This window comes from Botryllus schlosseri, chromosome 1 (assembly GCF_051294905.1).
Source record: "Botryllus schlosseri isolate E-star chromosome 1, Bs_hap1, whole genome shotgun sequence".
Taxonomy (NCBI): Eukaryota; Metazoa; Chordata; class Ascidiacea; order Stolidobranchia; family Styelidae; genus Botryllus; species Botryllus schlosseri.
Genome location: NC_137236.1, coordinates 24,859,138 through 24,878,307, shown reverse-complemented (window position 1 = coordinate 24,878,307; position 19,170 = coordinate 24,859,138). Strand labels below are relative to the sequence as shown.

General features: G+C 40.0%; 1 protein-coding gene across 1 annotated transcript in view; it reads right to left on the bottom strand.

Annotated features, from left to right (window-relative positions):
- LOC145441344 (uncharacterized) overlaps positions 1-19,170 on the bottom strand; it is a 147,391-nt gene that overhangs the window by 76,205 nt on the left and 52,016 nt on the right. The window contains exon 13 of the mRNA XM_080319192.1: positions 13,876-14,043. Coding sequence (XP_080175318.1) covers positions 13,876-14,043 — 168 coding nt within the window. The remainder of the gene's footprint in view (positions 1-13,875; positions 14,044-19,170) is intronic.

Below are 19,170 nucleotides of genomic sequence, written 5' to 3'. Positions count from 1 at the left end.
AATAGACGTAGTGGCAAGTGCTGTAGTGACCCCCACAATCAGCCTCGAATTTTTCATTGTTATGGAGACGCAACAATGCTGTCTGGCGAAACGAGAGATTGGCATTGGGACGCAACAATGCTGTCTCAATGCCAACCTCCATAACAATGAAAAATTCGAGGCTGATTGTGGGGGTTCCAGGCAGGGCATGGTATGGTATGGTATGGTATGGAAGTATGGTATGGTATGGAACGAAATTTCGGTATGGAATATGGAAGAGTGCAAGTATGGTATGGTATGGAAATTTCCCAAGTATGGTATGGAATGTGTTTTCCATACTTCCATACTTTTCCATAATTTGACAGTTTTGCCAGAACCATGACAATAATCCTACTTTACATTTGTCAAATTGATTGCATACCACGTAAAATCGCTCATTGTCTATGTTCATATCTCAAATTGTGATTCATGACTCACCCATCCAGGTCGACATCTATGTGAAGACAACAAAGTTTTGCGTCGCGCTTATGAATGGAAATAATATCGACAAAATTATTCCGATTTAAATATCATAAAAATGAATGATATTCGACCGCTGTCGCGTTACAATTGCATTTCGCTTATCGTAACTTCCACTACGTAAATAGCCAATGTATATAGTTCTAAAATCGTAGACTCTGAGAATGTAGAAGTTACATCAATATTTTTATCAATTTGTTAATTTTCTGCGCTTTAGGAGGATGATCGTCAAGCAATATCTATTTGACAGAACCATGATTGTAATTCAAAAATATGTAGCCTAGCTTGTCTTGAAGTGACTAACGATATGTAGGCTAGGCCTACAACACGCATTGTAACTTCATGAAATCTGGTTGTTTCTGATATAGTGGACAGCGGACACCTTGATGTCTGGCTAATGAAGAAAACGAGTGTGACCCACAGATTGGTGGAGAAAATAGACCTTTGACTAGCTGTTGCAAAATGATTGTAGTGATATAAAATTTATTTAACGATATATCCCAATGCAGATGTTTCCAACCGATGGGGATGCGATGGGGATGCAATGGGGATGCGGGTTATGGTGGCTTATATCTACCATACGCTAGGGTTACCATACGTCCTCTTTTAAGAGGATTTGTCCTCTTTTTTGACTTTTTTGAAAGTGTCCTCGGAGGACGCCCTTTTGTCCTCTTTTTTGAGATTTTGTCCTCTTTTTTTGAAAATTTAGGTCAGATTTAGAGCAAATTGCGAGTGATATGCCGTAAATTAGCACAGAACTGACGCTCCGGCGGGTATTTCGGAGTGAAAAACGGATATTTTAACTCTGGGCGGAAAGATGACCTTTTTTTTTCTTTAGTCATCCACCTAGCAATGCGGGAAGAAACGCGGTATTTTGAGCTCTGAGCGGACAAGATGACTTTTTTTTTTAGTCAACCGATCACAAAGTGGGAAAAATTCACCGGTTTTGAGAATTCTTCTCCGGTTTTGCAAGTCTCAAATTTCTGAAAAAGTGTCCTCTTTTTAGATTTCCAAAATATGGTAAGCCTACCATACGCATTAGCTCGTCTACACCAGGTAGTTTATCTGACTCATGCAATATATTCGACATTTACACATGTAAATTGATGCTACCCACCTTGGTACATTTGGAAAAATTACAAACTCTTCCAAGTTTTTGTGGGCTTACCTCACATATCCATTTTAAGGAGGCGCAACATTGCGTGTACGGTTATCAGTTCACTGCGCATTAATTTTATTGCGTGCTGTTCCATTCTGGGGGTCTTAACTTTCACCAACAGCAAGTCTTTACAAAAGAAAGTCTTATCAAATTTTATTGGAGGATCAATTTAAAAGTGTATAAAGCAGTGTTTCTCAGCCTGGGGGGCGCCCTCCCCCCTTGGAAGACGTGAAAGCAACTGAAGGGGGGGCGAAGAAGCGGTTAACAGGAAAAAATCGCGCTATGCGCGATTTACTTCCAATTCACGCATGTTTCTCTCTATATAGACCGAATTTCAGATTTTTTCTCTCATCAACAGTCATAACCTTCCATGCCATCAAACAATCTGTTGGGGTTGCTAGCATCCCGGTTAGATTTTGTGATATGACGATAAGGGGGGCGCGAAATTTTTCACTAGGAGGGCGTGTCTAAAAAAGGTTGAGAACCACTGGTATAAAGGTTGGGAACCTATCTTATAATTTGACAGTACCTTTGTTTTATGTAATTCTGTAGATGAGGTTATGCTAGCAGTGCGTTACCACATTAGATTTACATGTCGTGAGATTCTGTTTGTGATTTCCAAATAATCCTGTGGGATACATAGGCCTACATCATACGTTCCTACATCGCTAACGACATATGATACAAAGAAATTGGGGATATCATTGGTGCATCAGGACTGTTTAAATGAATAATCTCATCCAAAATAATTAGAATATATACGCCGGAACATTTCCACACGTCAAAAATAGAATATCACTTGAGAGGTTGGTCAAGTTTCGAAAGTATGGAAAAAGTATCAAATATGGTATGGAAGAATGTTGGTATGGTATGGAAAATCGTCAAGTATGGTATGGAACGATTTGGCGGGTATGGAGTATGGAAGATTCTCATTCCATTCCATACCATACCATGCCCTGGTTCCAGCGCCGCGAGCGTAATCAGTGCAGAGTCAGCTTTCGATTGATACCCGTTTCGCTAAATTTAATCCTCGGCAAGCAGGTCAAAAATGACCGTCAAATTGCCTGTAGCTAAATGGAAATTGTGACGTGATACAATTTCACTGAGCCGTGAGATTTGCTTGTGTCGACACCATATAGGACACTATGATATAACAATATCTCAATGGCTGATGGATCGGTCAATGCGTCACAACTGAAATTTTAGTCATCACATCCCAAGTGTTGCGACCAGACTAATCAAGTTTTGGTTGGCCTTGCAAGTTCACAATCTGTGCAATCCATTTTTGATTATATTAAAAAATTCAGAAATTACCTCGCGGGAAACTCAAAACCTTCTCGTGGGCCACGGGTTGGCCGGCCCTGATTTACCACAACACATCAATCTTTGGAGTCCGTCTTAAACGACCGGCATTGAAATCATTGTTCATAATGTAAGAGTCCTCATGAATTGATTGTATCATTGGATTGAAGGTTCTGACATCGCAACTTCACTAAGAACAAGACATATTATTAACAATTGTACAGCTTGTATATCAAAGAAAATTCCTTCACTTCTCTGTAGTATCCCATTTACAAAGAATTGTTTGAAGCTGACCCAGAATAGTAATAATATTCCCAACTATGGTGGAACTATGGGGCCAAAAACTATATCGTTCGTCTTTTCTATGAGGAGATTTATTCAATTGAAAATTTCGTCGCGTTTAGCGCGATCTCATGTCCAAAGCGGTCTATATTTAGGTAATATGATAATGGAAAAATGCACCTTTAGAGAAATAGCCATATCAGCGCCGGCGAATACCAGGCATTGAACAGGACTGTGACTCTAGGACAGGGGTGGGCAAACTTTTGTGCTCGCAGGCCGCATTCAACATCTGAATCCATTCTCGGGCCCCCAGCAAACATCCAACCATAAAAGAACCATGCGGGATGGTGCCGATCAGGTTACGATTTTATTGTTGCAAGGATATGTCTAAAATATGTAAAAAGAATAATCTTGGGTGACATTTAAACATGAATAATTTCGTTGGGGTGATATTCTTTCACATTTAATAAGTTCGTTGGATCCATTAGATATCGTTACTATGTTTGGTTTCACTATGTATACGGCTGTAAACAGTGAAAACTCGTATTGGTCTATTGAACCGTTCATTTTTTCATTTACGGCCTCCATTAAGTTTATTCGTTGTCTTGTATGTACACTGGGCATGGGTCCTAGTTTTATTTCGAAAATAAACAGTGAATGATCATCGTTGCGTGACTAATTTGAATTTTTTGTCACTCTCTGTATCTGGCAGGTAGCACAGGCGACGCTTCTTGTGTGAGTAATTGCGTACTTTATTGTATTGTAAATACCCGATCAGAATTGTGACCGACATGGGCACTGGGTAAAACCAAACGGCCTATACTTGTTTATAGCTTGCGAGGTATCTTGTTGTTTCGAAGTAATTGCATGTGGTATATGGAGGCGAGAGCTGACTGGCTTCCTTCAAACACGTCCAGAATGACGTCTATTTTATTTCGCCTGAACTGTTTCGGTGTACATAACAATAGTACCGTATTTTCAGTTATTTGTAACATTGTATTGTAGCAGGATATCAGCTACAGCCATTTTACATACATTAAATAGTTTATGAGTATGATGCCGGCAAGGAAGTCAATGCATTACCGGTATATTGTTGATGTGCTGCTGAAATCGCTGGTCGTCTACATTTATCCACGTAAGGTGAGAAAAAATTGCATTCTTATGTCAGCCTTGTATCATAACATGTGGGAGACTATCTGACATAATGTTGGTTACTGCTTCCGATTCCAGAAACAGCAGCACTGATGTTTTACAAATAGCGCACCAAACCGAGTTGAGAGCCTGTAAGTGTAAAAGCAAGACTCTCTGACCAGAAAAAAAACAGGTATGGCCAAATATTCCTAATATGTACATTTGAGATATTATTCACAACAGGAACAGCTTTCGTCGTGGGTAGGAGAGTATAGAAGACCCTGATAATGATCATAACGTCTACTTTCAATTGATATTCCATGATTCCACTGCATCTGGTAAAGGGACTGATATTGTAGGAAATATACGTACAAATTTTGTAATGAATCATAGTGGAATCTTCCAAACTCGTAGCAGAAATATTATAATTTTTTGCTAAATTCACTCGATGTGATGTTAATTAGCATATCTAGCTTGTCAGGCCATATTTCACACCATTTGTTGAATTTAGATGATTGTTACATATCCCTTATTGACCGATGTTTGTAATTTCGTGCCGGTATTTTTGACTATGATATGATACTGCAGGGATTCTCAAATAGTGGGCTTTGATCCAAAGTTCAGTCGTGTTGGACCTTCCAGTTTATGTGGCAAAATAGTGTGTATTTACTGTAAATGTAAGTATCCGTTCTGTATCAAGATGCACTTTTCAAACCTAAAATTGATAGCACACCAGTGTAGATTACAAGTATTTTTATGACATTGTAAGAGTTCAGCAGTTACAGAGTATGTTTTTTTTTGCTGCGTGTGATTGTCATGCGTCCAAAATTCGTGTCGTACCACTAAGATATAATACACCACGTATTCTCAAATAGTTGGCGTTGTTCCAAATTTGAGTTGTGTTGAACCTTCCATTTAAAGTCATTACATATTTTGTATTTACTGTAAATGTAAGCATCGGCTCAATATTATGATAAAATTTGCGAACCTCCAATTGATAGCGCACTGGTGCAGATTCAGCATTTTTGTGAGACTTAAGCAACTACAGACTGTTTTTTTAATGCTTTTAGACGGCCTATGCTCAAAATTTATTTGTATAGGCCAATAACATCGTGCGTGTCAGGGAAACCATTTAGGGTAGGCCTACTGAAACACCTCGCAGCGTTCTGTACAGAATTGTCAATTGCGATGCAAACTGTTTGCTTGTATTTGTAAAGCCATCTAACTTTGAATAGTAAAATTTTGGGATTCTTGAAATCAAATTCTTGAAAGGTGTACTTTGAGAGGATTTCGGAATCGATCAAATTATAAAAAAAATTTGAGCAAATTCTTTGACATGTTTCATCTATTGGGACTCGATCAACATAATAGAATTGTTAATTATTGCTAAATATTGTAATTGTAGTCTTATGTTTATCGCACTTGTAACGATTCAAGGGCTTTAACTTTCAAATTGTCATGCATTTTGCAACAACAGTGTTCTCAATTTTCAAGTTGCTGACAATTGGAGGAAGAATCATCCCTAAGCCGGGAATTCACGATCCGTAAACGCGTCCAACTGTTTCTCTCAAGCGAATGCGAAAGCAAAGAGGAACGAAGAGAAATAACGAGCAGAAATGCAAGACTGCGATAAGTCGCGTCCGTTCGCTTTAATGCGTATTTCCATCTGCCAAGCGCTAAGTAGTAGATGGGAAAACTAATGTGGTGTTTGGTTGGCGCTTATATAAAAGGTTGCACTGGTTGACTCCGGTGCTGTATTTGCCAAATGTCGCGGTGGTGTCATTTAGTATCAATATTGACAATTAAAAGACCATTTTTGTGATCATGCATTTGTTCGGCCGGTATGCAGTACTTTCTGATGGTCACTTCCCGGGCTTCTGTTCTCTATCCCCTCATGATAGTTATTCTGCTTCCAGTAAGACTGTCGATTCTAATGTTTTATTGTATCCATTTGTCGGGGGTTTTGCTCGCATTATTTATAACGTTTTGCTCTCTGTACCAGATACTGCTAGGTCAATTACTTCCGTGGCCGAGTATCATTACAGCCTAAGAAATTGCACTAATTCTCATTTTAATGTCTGGTTGTTTATCTTGCTTGGACTGTCAATTCTAATAATTTGTTTTCGTCTATACCAGGGGTCGGCAACCTTTTGCTAGTCGCGGGCCAAATTCCGAGTGCACAACTTTTTGGCGGGCCGGAATTTTTCTTGATACTATATTTAACGCCCACTTCGGTTTAGTACCTCACATTGCTGCAATCTTAATCATACAAATCACAAAAAGGGCAAAACACGTGTTGAAAGTTGTGTTAGGTAAATCCCGAATTGGTTGCAATGCACACAGTGAAAATTGTGGAAATGTTTCGTTCAAGAAAATTGTGAACATTTCTTACAATAATCAGAAAAAATTGGTGCATTTCTCACTCGGGTAATACTCGCTTCGCCAATTTAAAGAGAGGGAAAGGCAAAAGAATTGATTGTTCTGTGAGGCTATGATATTGTTTTTTTTAAAGCTCTAATTCAAGAGCTTCTGAACCCATTTTTCTTTGATGATAAAAGTTTCATTCCTAATTTTTCGTTATATATTGCAGCAATAGACTATTTGTTACATTCATTCTGCATCGGTGTGTTATTGGAGTACCAGAGACAGGGAGAGTTACGACAATATAGCATTTTCTGAACAATTGAGTGCACAGCTGGTAAGGGTTGGAAAGTAGACTTTAGGCCTCTTAATTTCAGGTCAATAAGCAGACAGTGAGGCCGTGTTTTTAGTTGGCCATGGCCAATAATATTGCTCATTTCTTATTTGTTGGAATCAAGCTAAGCTGGCTGTTTTCATATTCATCTCTTAGAGTAAGGGAATGTTCGATAGAAATAGGCCAGATTGATTGCCATTACGAAAAAAAAACACTCCTATAACAGGGTTATCATATTTTGGATTCGGTAAAGGCGGACACTTTTCAAAATTTTCAGACTTACGATACTGGAGTAAAATCCAAAAAAATGGTAAATTTACGACGTCGTTGTGTTTGGTTTTCAAGAAAAAAGGTCGTTGCGTACGTTTAAACCACGAATTTTCCTATGTAGAGTTATTTATGCCCAATTTCACTCGAATCTATCCATTATCTTAGCTCCAAAACAGTAGTTTCCAACCTTTCTGCCTTCATTCCCTACTTTTATTTATTCGGAGTCTTCAATCCGCCCTACCCAAAACTCCTATATACCTTTAAAGTAGGGTTACCCTATTTGATATCCTAAAAAGACGACACTTTTTAGAAATTCTGAAAGCTTTAAGAAACCTGGAGACGTTGAAAATTTTTAGGGCGATAGTAGTATTGTGTTGACTAAAAAAGGTGATCAGAAGGGCAATTTTTGTTGCACTAAAATCGCGATAAAGTTGCACCTAATTTTGACAAAAGTTGCAGTAAAAAGTTGCATGTATAATTCATGTTGGATTAATAGGGTATTACAGGGGCGGGCAACATACGGCCCGAGGGCCGGATTCGGCCCGCAACGGCATTTTGTCCGGCCCGCGGACAGATTCCCGTCTTACATGATAACGTGGCCTGCGGCCCATCAGTCTGCCGAGATATCCCACTTCTTGCTTACTACGTCAAATTTTAGTGACTGTGTGTTATTATATCCTGGTGTGCGCCCTGCGCAGCGTGCGAGAGTGGAGCTTACGGGCAAGTTCGTTGAAGCGAAAAGACTAGCGTTGTCAGCATTAACTATGTACTCATCCCTAATGTTATTGGTGGTAATCATGGTGTTAGTCGTCCACAATGGTCATTTACACCAGGCCGATATTTCTAATTTTTCATTCCGTAACCGCCAACTGCTGGTAGCACGGTACACGTCCAGGCTTTTGTGAGATACAGCTTAGTAATCATGCCGATGAGATGGCGAGGAGAAGCCTAGATAAAGCTCCAACACTTCGGTAGGAATTCTGGAGTCAGACTTGAACCCACAACACATCGGTTTTGTAGCTGTGGATTATACAACTACGCTATCTCCTCACCTACTAAATTGGAGGTACAGGGCTTATCGAACGTCCTAAATCATAATTTAAGATTGCACCTTGTGTTGATTGATGAGAGAGAAACAGATATGGCGGTGCATGTATGACAGCGGTTCTCAACCTGTGGGACGGGAAAGTATCTAAAAGTGACGCGAAGTCGCAGTTAACTGAAAATTTTTCGCGCTCCGCGCGATTTACTTCCAGCTTATGGTGATTGCTATGTATAGTGTACGAATTTCATATTTGAGAACTCTCTCATCAATAGCCATAACCTTTAATGCCATCAAACTACCCATTGGGATGGCTAGCATTCTGGTTTCTCTCTTTAATATATCATGATAAGGAAGGGGGGCGCAGAATTTTTCACCATCAAAAAGCAGGCGTGTTTAAAAAGTTTGAGAACTACTGCTGTATGACAATACGGTTCTCAACTCCTCATTGTCATCGTCATTATCGGCGAGAAATCGCTTGAAATGACATTGCTGTCGTTAAAATACATTCTTTAAATACGATTTATTCCTTGTATAACTGAATAAATGGGCGAATAATCTATCGATTAAGCAATCCGGCCCGCCGAGTGCTTAATTTTCCTATATCCGGCCCACCGACTGGAGAAGTTGCCCGCCCCTGGGGTATGAGATACTCAAAACGTTCCGTTGTATAACATAGTTCCCACAGAGTTTTTGAATTTGTTACATTTCACGGACATTCTGGCATTCCACCGAGACCGTCATAATTACATTTTCCCTGTACCCAGCAAGAGAATTACGCATTGCGGGAATAAATTTTGCCCAAAAAGCCAAACAGCAGACTGATAACCCCATCCCCCAAAAACAAGTCAAATAACACACTCCAAATCCCCTAGGTCTGCAAATTTGACCCGACGTATTGCAGCAACACTCACTCTTGGAAACTTAGCCTGAATAAGGTGACCCAGTGAAAATATAATTTTCGGAGATCTCGCCTGGGCGTTCGTTAAATGGGAAACTGTCTCAAATTTATTTATAAAACCTATTTACATATTGTTTCGGACACGGACGTGCTTGGCAGGGGTAGTTGAACTTCTTGCTTGCAAGCCATTGTTTCATAGATAACAGTGATATGCAGCTAATCAATCATATAGCTCTTTGTTATGCAAATCAAAGCGAATAGAACCATACTAGAAATCGTTTTGGCATGTTTGTAAATCACTCTTTTACATTTTTACGCAATATTTGATCAAACATGCAGTAAAATTGGCATGAAAAATAGAAAAAAGTTGCACTATAAAATCCATCCAAACAGCTTAAAACATCATGGTACATAGATTCCGAGTATCTTGGAAGCTGTCAGTGGATGTAAAAAAAAGTTGCAAAATTTGCAAAAACTTGCGCTATGGTAATCACTTTGACTCGACTTTTACGAAACTCTGACATTCGCCGCGTCGGGTTCGCAATTTTCCTGGTATTTAAGTCCTTTTCAGGGAAAAAGAGCACAAATTCCCGAAAAAGAGGCCATTTAGGCGTACTCTGAGGACACTTTCAATTTATTGTTTTCGATACATACATTCCTGAGCCGTTTACTGGTAACGGTAATCGCGCATGTGTCTTCGTAAATGTAGACTATCCTGTATATCAGGGGTTCTCAACCCGCGGCCCGCGGGCCGCATGCGGCCCGCAGAGATTCATTTTGCGGCCCGCGGTTTCTTTCATTACGAACGCAATTATTACTGGCCCAGCATTGTTGCATATTAATTTAGCTTAATAGCTCTCTTATCGCACCGTCGCTGTTTCGTTTAAATACCCATTCTTTGACGTGTTCTGGTCTCTTGATATGTTCTCGAGTTTAGATTGTTATTGTTCTGAATCAGTATTGGTATGGGCCTTTAATTTTTCACTAGTCTGCGTGCACTCACCAACTCACCGCGCGCTCCCTTGGACAACGGTGCGTAACGACTGAAAGAAAGGTCATCACTTCGGCTTTTTGTGTGCGCGGCACAGATTTTCTGTGCGTGGCGACTTTGTCAGCAGTGTGCGGCCGCGCACGCGCGCAGCTTGAATTTGATGAATTTGCTTTCTCATATATAAATGGAAAACCTATATTTGTCATATTTGTCGAAAAACAGTTGTCGTAACGAAGCGTAGAAGCTTGAAATGATACCACTAATGTTTATTATAGGTTACATATCACCTGATCTTGGAAAAAACGTTACTACCTAGGCATCAAGCCCAGTAATCCGTAGTTCGAGGAATTATTAAAATTGCCGACGACGTTACAGACGCTTTGGAATATCGCTAAACCCTAGAAATCTCCTAGAGAAGGTGTGATTTCACTAATACTTTAACATACTGTGCGAATATTCGCTGTTTCCGGGACTTTGCAGCAATGTTTCCTCCAATCAGGGCACGTGCGCATATGCGCAGTGCTGACACGATCTGTGCGCACAGAAATCCGAAATGAGGACCTTTTTATAGTCTTTACGCACGGTTGTCCAAGGGTCTGCGCAGTAAGTTGATGAGTGTGCGCAGACTCGTCAAAATTAGAGGTAACACTGCTTAGCAGCAACGACAACATTACCCGACAAATTTTGAAGCTAAAGTTGTCCGATTCAATCGTGACAAGACGAGTAGCCCGTCGACATTTTATCGCATGTTCTGAAACAAGTTGCCGCGTATACTACTTTAGCCTAGCATTGGACGAATCCACCGACTTCACAGACATTGCATAGCTAATTTTCTTGGTGCTTTTTATCAGAGTGGACATATTTGCAGAAGGAATGCTGACATGGCAAACGTGCGGAGCTGACCATCGAAAACCGCGTATACTACTTTAGCCTAGCATTGGACGAATCCACCGACTTCACAGACATTGCATAGCTAATTTTCTTGGTGCATTTTATCAGAGTGGACATATTTGCAGAAGGAATGCTGGCATGGCAAACGTGCGGAGCTGACCAGCGAAAAACATCAACTTGACAAAGTTGACTTATGTAACTATTGGTGTAGGGCTCCAGCCATGGAAGGAAAGGCATATGTTGATTGGTTTGCTCTGAAATGATACCGAAACGCCAGACTTCTTCTCATTTCACTGAGAGCTTAAATAGATAATGGCCTCTGTTGTAACACAAAAGTGCCTGTGTTGTGACTAGGGCTGGGCAAAATCGAGTACCTGAGTGATTCGATTCTGAATCACGCATTATGCTTCGAGTCGAGTATTCGAGTATCACTCATTATGACGTCACAACAGAATGCACTATGTCGAAGTTCAAATATGTACCTTTTATGCCACCAGAAAGGATAAAATGAGTGTTATCCCACACAATAAATATACCTCGGTATTTTTTCGACCATACCGATTTCATTGCATTTCTTGACAATGTTGTGGGATGATCATGACTTCGGAAATGTGTTATTTCCAGAAACGTTCGTAGCTTTGTACCATATCTCGTATGCTGCGACACCGCTAAACAAACAAACAAGGCTTCCTCAGTGAAAAATAGTATCAAAACTAAAATCCACGTTAATAAAATAACTTTCAGTTGCAAGGAGCGTATAATTTCAGTACTCGAAAAAATCCTGTTTTACTACTCGACTCGAATCATCAAATTTAATGTTCGATTCAGATTCGAGTACTCGAATCACTGTGCCCAGCCCTAGTTGTGACGCACAAGGCCTAAACGGCGATAAGCGTCACAGTAATACCGCGTGTAATAATAATAATAAGGTACAAATACGGACTTGGAAATGAATGCAACGCACGCTCCATGAGGTGATTTACTTGCGACGCCGGAAAATACATATTCTCGCAAAAAAAGCGATTGAAAACTTACGAACGCTGTCCAAGTGACCAATAATGCTTTGAAATGCAAGAAAATGGACTAGACGCCCGTATACGACTAATTAATAGGCCCCAGTAGCCTAAATTTGATAGAAGCTCACAAATGCATGGCAATAATGTTTTGCGGCCCGCAGCTTCTTTTGCGGGCAAAATGCGGCCCGTTGTACATGTGAAGTTGAGAACCCCTGCTGTATATGATGTTTAGCAAATGCGTCTATTCTCCAGCAGAAATCATTGAATTTCCCATCAGTGGTGTTCTCCCCACCGATTGGGAACTACTGCTCTAAAAGCTGTAAAGGAGCACGAACTTCCGAAATGGAAGACGTTTAGGCGTCCTAGGAGGATATTTTCAAAAACCTGGAAAAAGGAACATGTATGATGATAACCCTATTTTACATGCGTTTTGAGCTATATATAAATACCGTCCATTCCTCGGAATGGTATTCATGCCACCAACTCTTTTAAGAGATGAATTGGTATATCATGGCAATATGTTAAACTCTCCCCTGAAATAAATATAATATAAATATTACGCTGTTGTTTTTAGAATCTCAGGGCCCTAAACTCTGCATTGTGATTTGGCAAATCCAGGTGATTTACCCCGATAAAATTAAGAAACAAAGAATTTCATTTGATGCATCAGGGTTCAATTAAAGTTAAGATCTTTATGATCGTCGTGTGATCAATCTAAGAGGAATAGTGAAAAAAATTCATCGATTCGAGGAAGATGAGTAAAAACAGAAATAGGAGCTGGGTCGCAATGCAGAATCCAAGTACAGGTGTGGAATAAAATGCTTTTCAACGTCTGTAACCTGTGACATTCACAAGACAGAAATTACAATCATCCAAATGCCTTCTTTTTTCCTATATAGTCTATGCCATGAATATTCTGAATGGTAGCCGCACCATTTCACCTTAGGTCAAACATCTAAAACTCGATCTCAACACACGTCTTACGCACTTTACGAGGGCCCCGAATTAGGTGGTGGCGCGTATGTAGTCTATGTATGTATAATTGGAAATCCTTCGTTTAACTGTGGATGGTTTTTTGCATCAGTCCATTTCAAAATCGAAAGTTCTATACTGTAGTATATAAAGGCTATCCTAATGTCATATTTCTCTAACGGATGATATGACAAATGTAAATACTGTACTACTACAGGTATAAAGGCTGGAGAGCCGCTGTTTAATTTCCATAGCTATGTTATGATACCGCTCACTTTCTTGCAAATGTTGCCGATGTCGATCGTACTCTCTACATTTTAGTAGTATTAGGTCCTGGTGGTCTATGCTCTAATCTAATTTGACTAAGTTTAATTAATTACTTTTTACAATATCAATGCGATAAATGCAAAAATTCGTGAGTTAAATTAATCTTGATTACTAAAACACCTGACGCTTTAGACCTAATTTAAGATCATATGCGGATTCAGTACCCAAAAATTGGGAAAACCACTTGAAAAAATCAAAAATCGAAACCAGATTATTTTGCAGGCAGGTGTTATCAATATAGGTATAGCGACGTCATGGTATATTGCAATTGTCCAAAGGGAATTTAAAATCAACGTGATGACTTCGTATGATTTATACTTGGCCTCTTTTCTTGTCCTGTCTTCGGAATAACAACTATCTATAAAACCGCAAATGTCTTAGCACACTTTACAACTTACAGATAATTGATTTCTTTTGCTGGTTACCGCGAAACATCTCATCTTCTTCTTTGTCAAATTGCAGTCCACGAAAGATACTGCCGAACATCCCGTGATACTGATAATAGCCGCGATATCGCAATAGACATCTGACGTCATTGTTCCATCCCATATCGACAGATGAGAAAGCTGAATGAAAATGCAACCTCTCACTTGTTAATACTCGTAAGCACATCACGATTTCTCGCTGCGATTCCTCACATTCATTTCGCATTCGAATGATATAGTCGACTTGGTTGATTCGAAACTTTGAATGATAAAATGAAGATAAAAATTTAGAGACACATACATGTGTTCACCAGTTCATAGACTGCGTATTGGCTAATATAAACACGTTACGGACACATTGCGATGACAAAATACACTATATTATGACGTGTAGAGCAATACTCCATCTAATTTTTAACGAGTCTACGCGTAATCACCAACTCACTGCATGGTCCCTTTTGACAACACTGCGAAACGACTAACAAAAAGGTCATGAATTCGGATTTTTTTGTGCGCAGCTTAGATTTTCACTGCACATAGACCGTATCAGCACTTCTCGAGTGCAGCTTAGAGGGAGTATTGGTGTAGAGCAGTGGTTCCCAAATTCAATGGTTTTTGGTGGGAATGGACGCATTTGTTCAAAATTGTATACGGGACAGTCTACATATTCAAGGAGACACATGCACAATTATACCGTTACCAGTTAACTGCTCTGGAATGTATGTACCGAAAATTATATTGCGTGTAGTTCACAAAACCTCATTTTGAACTCTAGATTGCCAATCATGGGGCCGTATGCACCAACATTGAACAAGTTCAAGTCTGATCGTCTGTTCGCTCGAACATAACTCAAACGGAACATCAGTTCAAAATTTCTCGCGATGCACCATCAATATTTAAACGCCGTTCAGACGAACTGATGATCATTGAGACGAGCTAGCGTTCAGTAAATAGATGCTCAATTTGTACTGAAAAGCTACTCAAGGCCGACAGAATAGTAAACAAAACAATTTTTTTGTGGAACTCAGCGGTCGCTAGCGCGATATCTATTTCAATGATGAGCAGCTGAGCGCATTAAAAAAACTCCGGCTATATTTCTGTAACCATTTTCGAATCAAATACCATGGCTAGATTTGCCATCATGCTTTCAGAGTTCCAAAATTTAGTCATGACTTTACTGGCGATGCCCTGCCAGGAGGTAAATTGAAGGACAGGGCGAAAATTTACAATATCCTGGCTTATGAATATATATTTGACACCACACTGTCTGTAAAAATCGAGGGGCCAATGGCGCTTTTCACCCGCTGTCTTCACCGCGCACAACTTGTTCTGTGTGTTCACAGTACGGAATGTCACCTTTGTTGTTTTATCCACATTCGAATCTAACCCGCACGGAATGAGTGTCCTGTGCTCCCTTAATTCCTTGGGAGTACCTTACTGTCACCTTGGAAATCATCAGTGCTCCCCTAATCAATTGCGCAAAACTTGCCGAGATTCCACCATTACTGTGTTCTCTCAATAGCCCGACAATCCAATCCAACTACCATATCTGCACAGCATATATTCAACATTCTCAACTGATAAAGTAACACAAATCGGCAGACTTATTTCATTGTTCATGATCATGTTGTATACTTGAACAGTTTGTGAAAAGAACTGAAATCCTTCAATTTGCATTTTTGTTGAGTAAATAGGAATCTCCAGGGTCTGGTCTTCATCATCACACAATAAATTATGATGATAGCCAAACACATGAAATGAAAATAGTCTACAAAGACAAACTCATCCAAGTAAAAACCTTTTCTTTCAATCATGAGTACTGCACAGTGTGCACACCTAACATTTTCTGCTAGACATGATAAAATACCATGCTATACATACCGAATTCTTCAAGCATTATTGTCAGCACCTTGCTAGAGATAAAAGATTATTTGTCATGGTACATCCCTTGTCATAGTGCCAACCGAAGCATTTTTCAGAGTCGATCTAATCATTCACTATATTTTGATTGGTGGTATATTCATATTTTTGGCGAGTTGACTCAAGCATCAAACTTCGGAATGACGGTCAGTCAAAATCTGAAGAAATTGACTTTCGGACCAAGGTAGTTAGTCCCATCATTACACAGGCACAGTACATCAATATCAGAACGGACAACCTTCAGTTGCATGTTGAATTGTTGATGCTATTGTAGAAATTGAGATGAATGTGGTCCATGTTGATGTAGGCTACATTCCCCCAACATGGTACAATTCCAAATCGGTCATATTTGCAAATTTCCATGACTGGTTTCTTGATTTCACGGTCCTACCACTCGAGTATTCTTGTAGTCATTGACTTTTTGGGGAATTTGACACAGACAGCAAACTTTGTAATGATATTCAGCCCAAATCTCTAGCAATTGACGTTCGGCCCAGAGCAGTTTGTCGCCTCTTTGAGCAGTAAATCCATATCAGAATGGATGACCTTCAGTTGCATGTTGATGATATTGTAGAAATCGAGATGAATGTGGTCCATGTTGATGTAGGCTACCTTCCCCCAACATGATTCAATTCCAAATCAGTCATATTATGCACATTTCCATGACTGGTTTCTTGATTTCTCGGTCCTACCAGCAGAGAATTCTTGCAGTCATTTACTTTTTGGGGAATTTGACTCAGACAGATAACTTTGTAATGATATTCAGCCCAAATCTCTAACGATTGACATACGACTCAGGATAGTTAGGCCCCTCTTCTTTGCGAAGTACATCAAAATCGGAATCTATAACCTTCAGTTTGATGGTGATTCTTTTGTATCTGTAAATGTGTCTTCTTCCAACATAATATTTTTGCATATTATGCACATTTTTGAGGATGGTCTCTTGGCCGACATCACTTGATAATGCCGGTACTCATTGACTGTGACCTATTCCAAGAATCTCCAGATTAGTGAAACGCTTTATTGTTGTAATATTTCACTCATGTAACCTAAAACCTGTAAAATTACTATAATATAGAGATTTGCAAGACATGCGGCTCCAAAACCAACCTATCTACAGCCGACCGCGAGCGCAAATCACAGGACCACGATTCCTGACGTCTAGTACAAATCCATACAATTTCTGCTCCCACTACTCAATCGACAACCTACATCATTATCAAGCAAATCTACTTTCAGTTTTGTATTAGGTCCATTTTACTAAATTCCGTACTCATACTTCATACTAAACTTGAAACAGTTACATAAAAGAGGATTCAGCAATTCATGACATGCCGTGCTTTCCATTTCGCCAATATGGAATCGGTGTCTCGTGTACATCAAAGATTCTACTAATACACACAGGTGTGACGCTGAAAACCGTCTTGGGACACCAAATATATTACGCTAAACGTACCGGGATTCCAACCCGGTCATTTGGGCTATGATGACAATCTACTGTAATATCGGCTGTACTGACATAGCTTCAATGATGGTGAAATATATCAAGCTTTATTGGGAAAACGCCTCATCCATTGCACCCCGTAGGGTACTTCAAAAACTGTACACTGTATACCTACAGACGTCAGACTTGGTCATAATTTCCATATATTTTTGACCCTAAGGTCTTTCATTCAAACCTACAAGGCGCAAGACAAGAATATCACATCTTCATTACCAGTACCTTGAGGCAGGCATATGGATTTCCTGGTTCACCACTAAACTCGCTGATACCTGTATACCGATCAACTGTAAACTGTAAGCCATTCGGCCTCACATTGGTGAAACTGGGTTCGGAAACATATAAAATCTATTCCTACAGCTTAGAAAGTCTGCTAATTTACGGAAAGATAGAAAATAATGCACCTACGTCTTCACCATGAACCAATTTACAGTCAACCAGTCGCGAGAAACAGGAGACCACGATCAGCGACAATCAAGCCAAAGCACTGATCTACGTTTTAAACAACCTCCCGCGGTTGTTTACTTTTCGATCAAATTCGGCGCGAGTGAACGCTAGATCATTGACGTTTCGGTGTTGGTGCTTTGGAAATATCTCCTGAACCCCTGTTTGAGCTCCAGTTTGGGTTCAAAACATGTTGGTGCATACGGCCCATTGTGTCACAAACGCATCCAGCACTACTAGTTTGACGTGACAAAATTTTGACCGTTATTGGTATCGGTTCACAATACGTTTTATGTTGCAGTTAGAGGCGATTGTCTTGCGTACTGGTGTGGTTGGGTGTCTTGTGTAGTCATACCAGCAAATAGCTACTCTGTGATGAAAAAAGTGTTGGTTAGTGTGGAACAGGACCGTAACTCCCCAATTGTAGGGCGAGCTCGAAGGGGCCCAAAATTATATCGTGAATTAACATAAATTATAGAGTATTTTTTGGGAAATTTTTGCTACTTTTTCAAAAAGCTTTCGCTTTGGGTCGCGATTTAATATTGCCGAATATATCGATTATTGCGTAACCATCCCCACGAAAATACGTAGATTTTATAGAAATGGAGACTTCGGCGGCGGCCATTACTGCGCCACGACGCACCAAGACATATGAAGTTACAGGCCATGTAACATGCGACCCCGAGAAGTGTGCCAGAACGATCAGCAGCGAGAAGAGCTTGGCCGAAGAATGTCCTTATGCTGACCGAAAACTTCGGGGGAGATAGTGTAGTGGTTACGATAATCTGACGGACCGACTTGGATTCCCGTCGGAGGTTTATCTGGGCTCCTTTTCCCCCGCTGTTGCCGTTCTTACGATGACAAAAAGCCCAGTGAAAGACTCGACGAAAGAAAGCACTCACAAGGAATGGAAAGAACTAGTAGAAAGGCTTCAAAAAAGATCATCATAGAAAAGAACTGTGACATCGGGCACTCTAGGCCGAGGTGGATGTTGGAATAAATAATCGCTACTGATGCGTGTCGTTCGACATCCTCCTATCTGTTCATGACATCGCATTGTGTCTTATCGCATTGTACGTTGTGTGTGACTTGTTCAGATAAAAAAATAAAACCCAATGATGTTATGTTATATATACAATATACATATATCTTTAATTGTCCATAGGGGGCTAAATGGCTTGCGCCAAATGTTCCTGTCCTTGCGATCTGAACCCCACAATACGAATGCCATCACGCAGGGAAAAATTATTTGCCAGTAAGGCAATACCAATTTGAAATCGTGTGTGCCTTTTAGTTTCGGCGATTTCCGTATCTTTTGACATAGCAGATATAGGAGGTCATGAAATAGCATAATGTAACGAAGTCAATATACCAACGGGTCCGCCCGAAGATGTTTAATACTT